The following is a 12,807-nucleotide window of genomic DNA, read 5'->3' as shown; positions in this document are numbered from 1 at the left end:
TGAGGAGGGAAGGGAAAGAGGATGAAAAAAGGAATTAAGAGGAGTTACATACATGTACTGCCTCCACACAAGGAATGTACACATTATGCACTACCACGTGTACTAAGGAATTGTTTTAATTCTCTGCTCTACTTGGAACTACAGCCCATATTCCTTTTTCATTAAACATGTGCTAACACCATTCATCTTCCAGTTGCCTGCTTTATATTACTTTCTAAGCACCCTTTTAAATGGCCTTGATTTTGAAATTTAGAAATGGGGCTGGGGATTTACTCAGCAGCATAAGCGTCTGCCTTACAAGCAGGCAGTGATGAGTTCGATCCCTGGTACCAGAAAAAAAAAAAAAGAAAAGAAATTTAGTAATCAAGTATGAGTGTTCAAATTACTTTATAAAAAAGGTTACCAACATACCACCTGCCTATGTTTTTATCTTCAAGCAAGTGGTATACCCTCCTCTTTTGCAAAGTTCCATTCAATCCTCAAAGATTAACAAAATATCCTCCTCCACAAATTTTCCTCAGCAACACTAACTCTACTTTGAACTATAAAACTCAAAGATAAAAACTTGTAATTATGCATAAGGTCTCCCTGATCTCTCATCTACATACATGAAAGCTTGGAACAGTGATTTCCCTACACTTTTCTAGGTAAGTATTTACTACAAGAAACCAAAAAGCCTTGTTTTAAGGTAGATACACAACAACATTAAAGGGAAAAAAAAATGACATTAAAGGAGAGTTCTATATTAACTCTCTATTTGTCTTCTTGCCCCCTTCACTTCCAAAAGAAAACTAATTCCAATTTTGTCATGAATTTTCTTTGTACATTTCGTACACCTAAGCACCTGCCTGGTCATGAGTTCGATCCCCAGTACCAAAACAACACACAAACAAATTATGGTTTAACCTTAAATGTCCATAAATTTTTGCTGTTCTTAGTTAAAACTGTAAATCTGATGGTTACAAACAGTTAAAGCTAGCTCCTACGCCTGCTATTCTTTACCAGCATCAAAACTGATACTCATACTCTGGCAATAAAAACAGACAGAATGAATATTTCACGAAGAAATTAGAAAAGTAAAATTATTGCAGCAGCACAACATAAGACTAAGAAAAGACTAGCACTAAGTTAATAATTTCAAAAATTATCAATTTTAAGAAAAAATTCAGAAAGAAAAGTTTTTAAAGTTTTCTGGGGGGAAGTTCTTTGAGATAGGGTTTTGCTGCATAGTTTAGGCTGGCCTTGAATTCATAGCAATTGTCCTGCCTCAGCCTCTGAGGGCTGGGATTACAAATGTGTGGCACCACACCCATCTCTTACATTTTTTAAAGCGCATTATTCTTACCCAAAACGTGTGAAATTAAAAGCTATATATGAATAATTTCTTGCATAAAAAAGGCTTTTACAAAGTAAGAGAACCTGAGAGACAGTCAAAAAAGGGCCAGTAAGAATTCATTTTGGGGGCTGGGGATTTAGCTCAGAGGCATAAGCACCTGCCTGGCAAGTGCAAGGTTGTGAGTTCAATCCCAGGTACCACCAAAAAAACACAAGACTTTAATGATGAAGATGTGTTATGTACATGTACCAACTCTCTGTAATGAATGTGATCATGAGCCAGGCCTGGTGGCTCACACCAGTAATCCCAGCACTCAGAAGGCTAAGGCAGGAGGATTCTTTTGAGTTCTAGACCAGCCTAGGCTACAAAGTAAACTCAAGGTCAGCCTAAATTGCATAACGAGACTGTCTCAAAAAAAAAACCAAAAAAAAAAAAAAAAAAATTTCATGGGGAAGGGGGGATTCGTATTTCTGGAACCAGGGATTTAGCTCACCAGCCTAACCTAAGTGCCTGCCTGCCAAGTGCAAGGTTTTAAGTTTGATCCTCAATACCAAAAAAAAAAAAAAAAAAAAAAAAAAAAGAATTCACATTTTCAATTAATATTTCAACTATAATCAAAGAAATACAAATTAAAAGTTACATATTTATTTCTATTTATATCTTGACATGTTTTTAATCAACAAGACCTATTGTGTTTGCAAACAAATATAAAGCCTAATCTTAATGGTGAACAGGCATGACCTTTACAAATGGATCTGATGACTTCAATCTTAAAAATGTAGAGAACTTCCCATTTGACCCAATAATCTATTTTTGAGAAGCTATCCTCCAGACCAAGATTTATCTACACAGATGTTTGGCTGACATTATTCACAAGAAATAATCCATCTCCAAAAGAGAAGTAGTTAAGCGGCGCCACACTGCCATTTTAAAACACTCATTACTGTAGAGCCCATTTCATCACATGAAGAAGTACAACATAAAATAAAACAGATTACAATTATGATGAGGGCAAGGCATGGTGGCACACAGCTATGACCCCAGCACTCAGGAAGCTGAGGCTGGAGGACTGACTTGAGTTTGAGCCCAGCTGCAGCTACATAGTGAGGTCAAGGCCAGCTGCTGTCTCAACATACCAAAAATAAGAAAACAAATCAATTTAGGAAAAAAAGTAAAACTATCCATAAAAAGAAAATATGTTCAACATTTTTATACAATGAGATAAGTTCAACATTTTTATACAATGCTAGCAATGGTTACCCCACTAGATGGGTTTTTATTTATTTATATTTTACTAAGTATCTTCCCAGATTTATTGCTTTTACAAAAAGTTAAAAACTTTCAGGACAAAATGCAAAATATCTTATGTTTTAGTGAAAAGCCCGCCTTGGGCTGGAGATTCAGCTCAGCGGAATAAGCGCCTGCTTTGCAAGCAGGCAGTCCCCCGGTACAGATAAAAAAGGAGAAAGACCAAAAAAAAAAAAAAAATGCCCGGCTCAACAAGTTTAGCAGTAACTGAAAAGTAGCACATTTCTGTCTTAATATTCATTTGTTAAAAGATAACTGGTGGGCTGAGGATTTAGCTCAGCAACATAAGCACATGCCTGGCAAGCTCAAGGTTTCGGGTTCGACCCCCACCCCCGGTACCACAAAAAAGTTTAAGAGGAGCTGGAGATTAGCCCAGCAGCATACCCGCCTGCCTTATAAGTACTCGGTCAAGAGTTCAATCCCCAGTACCAAAAAAAAAGAAACTGGCATCAGCTTTATGGTTCAACCTTTCCAAGAACTTCTCTTCAAAATTTAGCTATTTTTTGGTTTACTTTGATTTGATTTTTTTTTTTTTTTATTTTTGGTCTTTTTGAGAAAGGGTCTCACTATGCAGTTCAGGCTGGCCTTGAGCTCACTTTTATAGCAGGCTGGTCTCGAACTTGCAGTGATCCTCCTGCCACAGTGGTTTCACTTTTTGATACAGAATCTGGCTATGTAGTTAGGGTTGGCCTTAAACTCACTAGGTACCCAGGCAGACCTTGAACTCCCAGAGATCTCCTGTGTCAACTTTCCAAAAAGCTGGGATTACAGGCGTTCACCTCCATGTTTGGCTATGTTTTAAGAAACATTATCCAACTATACTATCACTTTCTTGCAGAAAAAGCCTCGACTTTATACAAAAACTACACAGTCAATTCATGTTATCATATGTATTCTCAAATTTAAAAGGGCTGATGAAAACAGGAATCTCTAAAGTTAAGTCTTCCAAAAACTGTAAGAAGGCTGTTTTCCTGTAAAGATTTCTGATTTTTTTCCTTGAAAATCAAGGCTTCATTCTACTAAAACTGAGTTTAATCCAATTTCATTTATTTTAAATCCACTTATATGAAAAAAAGCAACTTGTTTAGTGTGCCAATTTCCCCCCTTTTGAGTATTTTTTCAAAGGCTTTAGAGTTTCTAATGATTCTGTACAGATAGTAGCTCTTTAATTTGAAAAGAAAAAAAGATTTGTAGGGGTGGGTATGGTAGCACACACCTGCAATCGCAGCACTTGGGAAGCTAAAGCTAGAGGATTCCTGGAGTTGAGACCAGCCTGGACTACAAAGTGTTCAAAAGGCTGGGAGTATAGCTCAGGGGTCCGGCATCTACCTGGCAAACTCGAGGTCCTAAGTTTGATTCCTGGTACCAGGGAAAAAAAACTAAAGTGAATTCAACTCCAGCCTTAACAGCATAGCGAAATGCTGTCTCAAAAAAATAAATAAATTTTAAAAAATAAGACCTGTAAGCTTGGTAGATATTAAACATTATCAAGGAAAAAAATTACAAACATTACAATACTAATATTCAAGTTTAAGTCTCCATTCTAAAAAGTCTTCAGTTAAAATGTTAAGGATGCAAATCACTATGACTCTGTTATAAAGGATTACATACTGGGGGGGGGGGGGGGGAGCGGGCCTAATGGGCGTCACTATTAATAGAGTTCCAAGCCCATCATTTTTTAGGTATTCCTGTGCATAACAGACTCAAGTCAAATTATGCAGATTTACTATTTGAAAAGTCAATACTTAGAAATTGCCATGACCTTAAGCTAAGATATTAACTCTCAGTGACTCTTGTAACTTAACTCCAAAACAAGTGACTTTATAATTAAGTGATTCTAAAAAATACATGTTTATAGAAATACAAAGCTAAGAATTATGAATACATTTTTTTTATTTTAAAACTGAACAAAGGTTTTCCAAGTCATCTATTTTAAACATTAACTTTTAGGTCAATCTCATCTTGAATAAGAATAAGAGTGTTGGGCACAATGCCTGCCTGGCAAGCGAGAGGTGGTGAGTTCGATTCTTGGTATCAAAAAAAAAAAAAAAAAAAAAAGAAAGGGGTTGACTAGAGATGGAGCATTTGCCTAAGTATGCAGGAGGCCCTGATTTAGATCCCCAGCACTTTTGGAGGGCAGGAAACACAAGCCAGAAACAAAAAAGCCTTATCTTAAATAGCCAAATAGTATAGTAATAACTACCTCCAAGAGAATATTTGACACTGCATTAACCATTTTGGTCACATTCAATACAGTAAGTGGCTAAGCATGGTGGTGCATGCCTGTTACTCCAGCATTTAGGAGGCAGAGGCAGGATCACTGGAGTTTTCAGATCAGCCTAGAACTACATAGTGAATTCAGGGCCAATCTCAACCACCCTGTCTCCAAAAAAAAAAAAACTCACAATATCTATGGTAAGCATGCTGTCAACATTTTACAGACAAATCTACCTTCACAGAAACTAAACATATCCATCCTTGCCCTAATTAAACCTCTGTTCACATTACAGGAGTGAAAAAATTATTTAAAACTTTTTCTGTGATGCAAATATACATTATATATGTAACAGTACCAGCAGTCAAACTGGCACATTCTTACATATGTAACTGTCTAACACACCGCTCCAAAAACTGTTACAAACACTTGAACCCTATCATCTGCTTTCACACAGCACCTTTGTTATGAGATTATCATTATAGTATATGAGGATTTCAAAGCTCAAAGCTTAAGCAGAGTCACTGAGCTTAGGACTCCTTCCACTGCACTAGCTTCCTTCTCTTCCACAATTGGGCATTTTGTAGTAAAAGATAAAATGCACTACAGAGCCTAGACATACATCTTTCACCCATTACTTATTTCTCTAACTAACTATTAGAGTTACTGGTTAGCAAGGTATCTAGCTAGTTATTAAATGGTTATTTTGGTGTCCATCATAGAAATACAGGTTGTTTGAGTAATTGTTATTAAGCTAGTAGATCAGTAAAGGAATCCCAAGGTTTCTACTTATACTGGCCAGAAGCCCAAAGCCCAGTCAGCCAAAATGCATATTATCTCCTTAGGAAAATAAATGGTACATAAATTAGCCTTTCATAACTTACGCCACTTCTGGTAACTATCATCTGCCCTTAAAACCAATTACTATATAGCCAGTTGTCTCAGAGCAGTGAAGGTGGCTACACATTTTTACAAAACTCTGCTCACAACATGTGCATACAACAAGCACAACACCTTGAGGAATAATTTGTAAAAGTTATTCGGGCTTTCTGTCTCTGAACTTCATGTTTCTCGGTGTCTGTAACCAGCAGATCTGTTCTACTTCACTACTTTCTACAGTGTCCACCTTTTCACCGACTGAAGTTTCTCAGTCCACTTACTGATTTCCTTCTCTTTCCTTTCCCCACTGCCCTATCTTCTCCCTTCCTCATTAGGAGGATTTCAAAGTTATTCAACAAAGTCGTACCCCTGTCATCTCTAATTACTTGATAGCACCCTGCAAGTCTAATGAGAGAATAGTAAGAGGCCTCAGTAATTTCTGTGACCGGAGAAATCAGTTCTTCTCTCCAATGGGAGTAACAGGAAGACTTTTAGGAAACATAAAAATTCAAGGCAAGGCATTTAAAGTGCTTTATAAAGTACCCAATAGCACCCTATTGCCATTGTGTTTTCAAGCTGGTGTTTTTTTCTGGCTAAACACTTGTAAAGCTATTGAGAAAATTCTCAGCTGTTCTATATCCTGGGTGGCAAGCAAGAGTAAAGGATGGCAAGCAAACTATTTGAATTCATTGTGGGCTCCAGTTCAGTTATTCTGTTTTTATCTTCCTTCCTTAAGGTTAAAAAACAAATTTTCTAGAAAGTAGAAATACATCTGGACTTTAAAACCTCACAATGGCTAAAAGTCAGAATGCCACCCTCACTTAAAAAAGATAAAGACAAAGAGGAAAAAAGAAAAAAGGTTTTTTTGGCATCCACCCCACAGAAAATCCTTCTTGCAAGACTGTAAATCGCTATCAAAAAAAAAAAAAAAAAACTAACTTCTACTCTTCCCACTTACATTTGTGGCTATTAATTTTGAAAGCCTGTCAAGCAGCTGTGCTTACAACTGTGTGTCAAATAGGTCTTCCAAGTGAGTGTAAACAATTTTTATAGACATCTTGTTACTAAGTTCCACAGTTTTAAAAGATATCTTGAACTCCTGTATCATTACACTGGTTGATAATTAGCCTTCCAAATACTAAGTGTAGCTGCCTAATATCAATTATGCAGCACAATTTTGGAAAAGTTCTAACAACTTATTAGTGACTATCTAAACACTTCATTCTAAGTTTATATTACAGCCACACACAGAGGAATCCTAAAATATGTACATGTAAGTACACATCACATAAAGGTAGAGTTTTCACTTATGGTTCATTTTCCCAAAAAAAAAAGCATTTCTATAAGGTAGATCTTTCTCCCCAAAAGAATTTCACAGATTTTCAAAAAAATTTACCAATTAGAGTTAATCACATGTACAAAATCCTAACAATATACATAATCAAGGGCCGGAGAGTTAGCTCAGGGGTGTAAGCACCTGCCTGGCAAGCACAAGGTCGTAAGTTCAATCCTCGGTACCAAAGAGAAAAAAATATATATATACATAATCAATAATGTGGGTTTTTTTCCCACTTTCTAACGATCCTACATTCCACCAGGTATGGTGGTGCACACCTGTAATCCCAGTATTCAGGAGGTTGAGACAGGAGGATCAGTGTAAGTTCAAGACCAGCCTGGGCTACAAAGTGAGGGCAAGGCCAGCATGAACTGCACGGTGAGACCCCTGCCAAAAAGACAAGAAGAAAGATTCTACATTCCTTAAGAGTACTCATCTTGCAGGCCTTTACTAAGTGACACCAGAGTCACTGTAGCTCAGCTCAAGTTCTCCAAACAGCAAAGACAAAGACTGTATACAATCGAAAACAGATGAGTCCCTAACTCACAGCCTATTTGATCTTACCTTCAACACAAACTCTTAACAATTTCTTTCTTAATGCTGAAATGGGTGACTCAAGAGCAAAATGGCAATTACAGAAGTTTTAGGGCAATCATTCGAAAGCAGCAGTCATCAAGTGAAGAATTTCCACATGCCTCCCATTAAAAAATACGACACAATCTACATTTAACGAATGGTGAGCCCTATTTATTTTAACAGTCTCAAAAATCTCATCACTTCTCAATGTACCAGATCACACCAACGAAGTTCATAACCATCACCAAGTCAAAATGTGTACCTCTCTCCTAATGAGGCAAGTACATAAACATTTTAAAACTACATCTGAACCGATAAACTTACACACACAGCCACCCCAACCGTGACCTCCAAGAACTAAGTAATCCAGAGGCATTCAAAGGAACTTGAGAAATCTAACCAGCTGACCTCTAAGGTAAAGCCTCTCTTTTTTGGCAGTATTTTTTCTACAGAGTGCTAGCTAGCACTGTAAATAGTTCTGTCAAGTGCTGTGGTTGGCAGGCAATAATAAAACAGGCCTTATTTCCTTTTCTTTTTCCCTTAGGAAAATTTTAGTTTGTTATCATCTCCGACATATGTCCAAGACCTACCATGAATGATGAAGTGTATTCTAAGTAAACTTTTTCATTAAAGTGAACTCTTGTGGTTAATATTTAATCAAAGTGTTTTAAATTTCACCCAGTAAAACCTTTATCAGATTGTGAAAAGAGAAATCTAAAACACAAGCTCATATTTGGTATACTTAATATACCGATCTTGGCCACACGTACATAGTAACTATAGGCTTTTACTAATTATAAGCCTTTGCTAAATTCTGTCACGAAGTACCATCAAAATTCTCAATCAAGATTTCATGCGTTCAATTCACATCACAGTGAAAGATCAAATGCTAAACTCCTAAAAATAGGGGTGCGATGAGTGAGTGAAACACAACACTATGGTGCCAACGCAACTGCGTCTTCGAGGGGGCAGGAGCGCCCGGTACACGTACAGTAGCAGCTCACATTCAGCAAAAAAGGAGCAGCAAAGATCAGGTGACTTCACACCAGACACTGTCGGTCTAACCCCAGTGACAAGTAACCTCTGAGCTCACAACCCCAGTTTGACACCTAAACCCATACTTGCAACCCCAGCCACGCGCAACTCGCGCGAATGGGTTACGGAGCCGAAGAGCCCTAGGACTGGAGCCCAGGACACAGCCCCGGCCTGCGGACTGCGGCTAGCTCCTGCAGGGGTGTCGTCCGGAGCGCTTTCCGACCTGGCAGAGAGGTGCCCTCCGTCCGCGCGCCCACCTCCTCCGCGGAGCCCATGCCGCCCCGGCCGCTCCTCCTTCCCAGTCCGCGCGAGAAAGCGAGGGCAGTGAGTGCCTGCCAGACAGCCGACTGTCCTGCCACGCCAGAGCTCGCCCGGATCCAGCGGCACCGCAGCCGCCGCCGCCGCAGACCTCCCGCGCCCCGGCTCTCGGCCGCCCCCTCCGGTCGGGGCGAACACGGCGGCGGGGCGCGGGCAGGGGGCCGGGCCCGGCGCAGATGCGCGCCGCTCGCCAGCCCGACAGGCGCGGGGCGGCCGACCGCCCTCTCAGGCCGCGCGCGGTGGGGCTCGGGGCGCGGCCCAGGCTAGGCCCGGCCGGCGGGCAGGCGCGGCGGCGGGAGGACAGCAGAGCCACCGAGGACTCGGACCCTGCCGCTCGCGCCCGGTGTCCGCGAGCCCGAGCCGCCGCGGCCTCTCCCGCCCGGGCCCTGAGGCCTCTGCCCCTGCGGCCCCTACCTAGGGAGGTCGTGGACGAGACGTGGTTAACCTCGGCGCCGGAGTCGCTGGTCCGCCGCCGGTGCCTCAGCCCCTGGTGCGGCTGCTGCCTTCGCGCTGCCTCGTCCCCCTCCGCCATCTTGTACCGATTTAAAATTAACTCCCCACTGACGTCAAACGCCGCCGCCGCTTTATCAACCTCCCGGGAGCCGGCGGGACCCGCGGCGGGTCCTAGCGCCGCCCTCAGGACGCCTCCGTCGCCCGCCCCTCCCTCGCCCCGCCCACCCGCCCCCTCGTCCCGCCTCTCCCCTGCCCGCCCACCACGTCCACTATCAGCAGCTGGGTTTTCGGGCCTCACGCTGATGGAGGAAAGGAGTAAGAGGTGTGCAGCCACCGCTTCTGCTCGGATACCACACCCCCTTGACCTGAGCTGGTTTGTATAAACCAGGTTTCTCCAGAGAGCTGACCCCTCCTTCCCAATTCATTTACCCAGTTCTCTTTACATCCATGGTGTTGATTAGGCCCTGGATGTGAGGTAGCATTAGCAGGCTTTTCTCTCTTGCCTTCATATGTCTACGTCTTCCTCCTTTGTACCTGTTCCCCTGCCCACCCTGCACACTGGAGCTGGGGGCCCTGCTTTTTCTGATCTTTTATTTTACCTTGCACAAGTCCCGCGTGTTGTGCCTTTGCCACCGCCATCCTACAGCTTGTATGCATTTGGTTCGGCTCTCCATGTACTTAGGAGACCTTTCCCTCTCTTTTAAACTGTGCATAGCCTCCCTGTGCAACATCTATTTAATATGGTCCACGGTGTGCTTTGTGCAAGATGTCATTTGGGACATAAGAGAAGATGCAAAGATGAACAGTTTCGCCTTCAAAGGTCTCCTTGAGACACCTCGGAAGAGTCAAGGCGACATTGCATACTATTAGTACATGCTGTACTATTTGTTACTGCTGATCTTGTAAGCTGCTACTATAGCGCCTGAGACGGCTCCACCGCTCCTGCAGCAAACAGAGAAAACAAATGTGCAAGCGATCGAATGAGCGTGGCCCAACAGTCACCTCAAATCTGGGTTTTAAAGATCCTCCTCCCCCTTCAGCTATCTCCAGTTTCTTGTCACAGTGAAACGTACTCTCTTCCAGACTTCTCTCTCTTTGACCGTCGAAGCCCGTGTGGACTCTGACTTCTGATTCGCTCCCAGGTCACCTCTTCTCCTCCACCGCACCAGGCTCCTCCTTGATGGAGGTCTCCATCATCTACCATTAGACTCGCTGTAACAAAGATTCACCCTTCTGTGGGCCCTCAAAGAAGCTTCCAATTCAAGTTTTCATAGAATGATGCCCAGGGTAGTCGAAAAAAGCCTTTTATGATCTGGCTTCTACCACATATTGAACACTTTCACCACTCAGTCATTCATGCCTTCATTCTATCACTTAGCAAATGAGCCTTGACTTTTCGGTGTGCTTCAGTCAAGTAATGAACCAGAAGACAAAATAGATTTGCTTGGTTTTTGTCTCTTTCTGCACCCCACGTGTCACGGTGCCTCCACCCACCCACCTCGATCCACCCCCTACTGCAAGAGAGCAGCTTCCGCAGCTTAAAAGTCAGTCTTGCTCGGGTTCTTTCTCCAGCACCTAGACCAACGCCTGGTACACAGCACAGCCTCCATAAATACCCGTGGGGTGAGCAAATGAATAAACGAACGCGTTCTGATCCTACTACTGATTTGTTTAATGCTTCTAAATTTCCCCATCATGTTTTCCAGCTAACAGCTTTCTTGTGAAATCAAAAAAAAAAATAAGGAGATGAGAACGTTTTCTTGACTGTAAGCAGCTAACATCTGTGGAATGTCGAACTGTTCACATACCAAGATAGCGTTCAAGGTCCTTTAGATATGTTGTCCCTTAGTGCTTACAACAGTCCTTAGATATCAGGGCTATTGTATGTGTCAGCTTACACAAACAGAGGCACCACAAGAAAATAAACTGTCTCACAGCAAGAGTAGTATTCACGGCAAGATGATGTGAGCCCTGGGGAAATCCAGGTACAGAGCTTGTGCAGAGTCTCACTCTTGTGGTGGTCAGTCAGACTGTAAATGTCAGGAGAGTAGAATGCAGCAGGGATTTGGAGGTTCTATCTACAGCTAATGTAAATGCTAAATAAGCAACATTAAAATTTTTCAAATCTATAGGGGAAAAATGGGTAAAGGATATCCACATGCGGTACAAACAGTTCTAAAAATGAACCTTAAACACATTTTTTAAAAGTTGTTTCACTCATAGTAAGATAAATGAAGATTAAAACCGTTCCCATCCATCAGTTTGGCAAAAATTCAAAAGTGCCAGATAACAGAGTTGGCCACAATGCAGAAGGAAGTTACTCTCATATGGTGCTGGGTCGGAAAGCAAATTGATGGAACCCTGACAAAAAGAAATTTGCAATACAAATTTCATATAATCTATTTCCATAGGAACTTGCTATAGATAGGAATTTGCTTTTACTTCAACCCAACAGTCTCGCTTCTAAGCATTTACCCCCAAAGATACCACTCTAGTAATAGCACACACACACACACACACACACACACATTTGTACCAGACTTGGTGGTGCACACCTACAATCCTAAAAAAAAAAAAATTTCTTTATCCATTTATCAGTAATGGGCTCTTGGGTTGTTTCCAAGACTTGGCTATTACAAACTATGCTGCTATAATAAACATGAGTATGCATATATCGCTGTGGTATGATGTTTTTAATTTTTTGACACCTACAATCTTAGCTACTTGGGAGCCTGAGGCAGCAGGATCACAATTTTGAGGGTAACCTGAGCAAGTTAGTGATAACTTTGTCTCTAAAATTAAAGGGGCTGGCTGGGCACAGTGGCCCACACCTGTAATCCCAGCATTTGGGAGGCTGAGGCACGAGGATTGCCAAAAATTCAAGGTCAGCCTGGGCTATGAACTGAGTTCGAGGCCAACCTAGACTATATAATGAAACCCTGTCTCAAAAAGACAAAAAAATAAATAAATAAATAGAGTGAATTAAGGAGTTAAGATAAAAAGAATACAGGATGCAGTGGCCTTTCTCTGTATATTTTCATATAGCATTGATTTGGAAACATGTTCAATGTAATCAAAAATAAATAAATAAATAAGGATGGGAATGAGGAACTAAAACTGAAAACAAATTATGCAAATGATCTCACGAGTATTTAAAATTAAAAACATGATGGCACATGCCTGTAATTACAACACTCAATAGGCTGAGGCAGAAGGATTACCACAAGTTCAAAGCCAGCCTGGGTTATAAAGTGAGTTCCAGGCCAGCCTAAACTATATAGTATTGGGTTTTTGACCCCCTCCCAAAACCAATACTACTCCTAATAATAATAAGTAAAATAATACAAATAA

The 12,807-nt window shown here is 41.4% G+C and overlaps 1 protein-coding gene across 6 annotated transcripts in view; it reads right to left on the bottom strand.

Moving 5' to 3' along the window:
• Atl2 (atlastin GTPase 2) overlaps nucleotides 1–9,598 on the bottom strand; it is a 63,067-nt gene extending 53,469 nt beyond the window's left edge. For 2 of the 6 annotated variants that reach the window (XM_063229605.1, XM_063229613.1), the window contains exon 1: nucleotides 9,418–9,598. In XM_063229605.1, coding sequence (XP_063085675.1) covers nucleotides 9,418–9,535 — 118 coding nt within the window. In that variant the 5' untranslated portion in view covers nucleotides 9,536–9,598. Of the gene's footprint in view, nucleotides 1–8,908; nucleotides 9,074–9,417 lie in introns of those variants that run through there. The other 4 variants (XM_063229610.1, XM_063229618.1, XM_063229619.1 and 1 more) reach the window with 4 other exon arrangements.
• Nucleotides 9,599–12,807: the final 3,209 nt, after the last annotated feature.

Source organism: Cavia porcellus, unplaced genomic scaffold, assembly GCF_034190915.1.
Source record: "Cavia porcellus strain 051 isolate PalLab524CR breed Dunkin Hartley unplaced genomic scaffold, mCavPor4.1 scaffold_1, whole genome shotgun sequence".
Lineage (NCBI taxonomy): Eukaryota > Metazoa > Chordata > Mammalia > Rodentia > Caviidae > Cavia > Cavia porcellus.
This window is presented reverse-complemented; position numbering and strand designations above follow the sequence as displayed.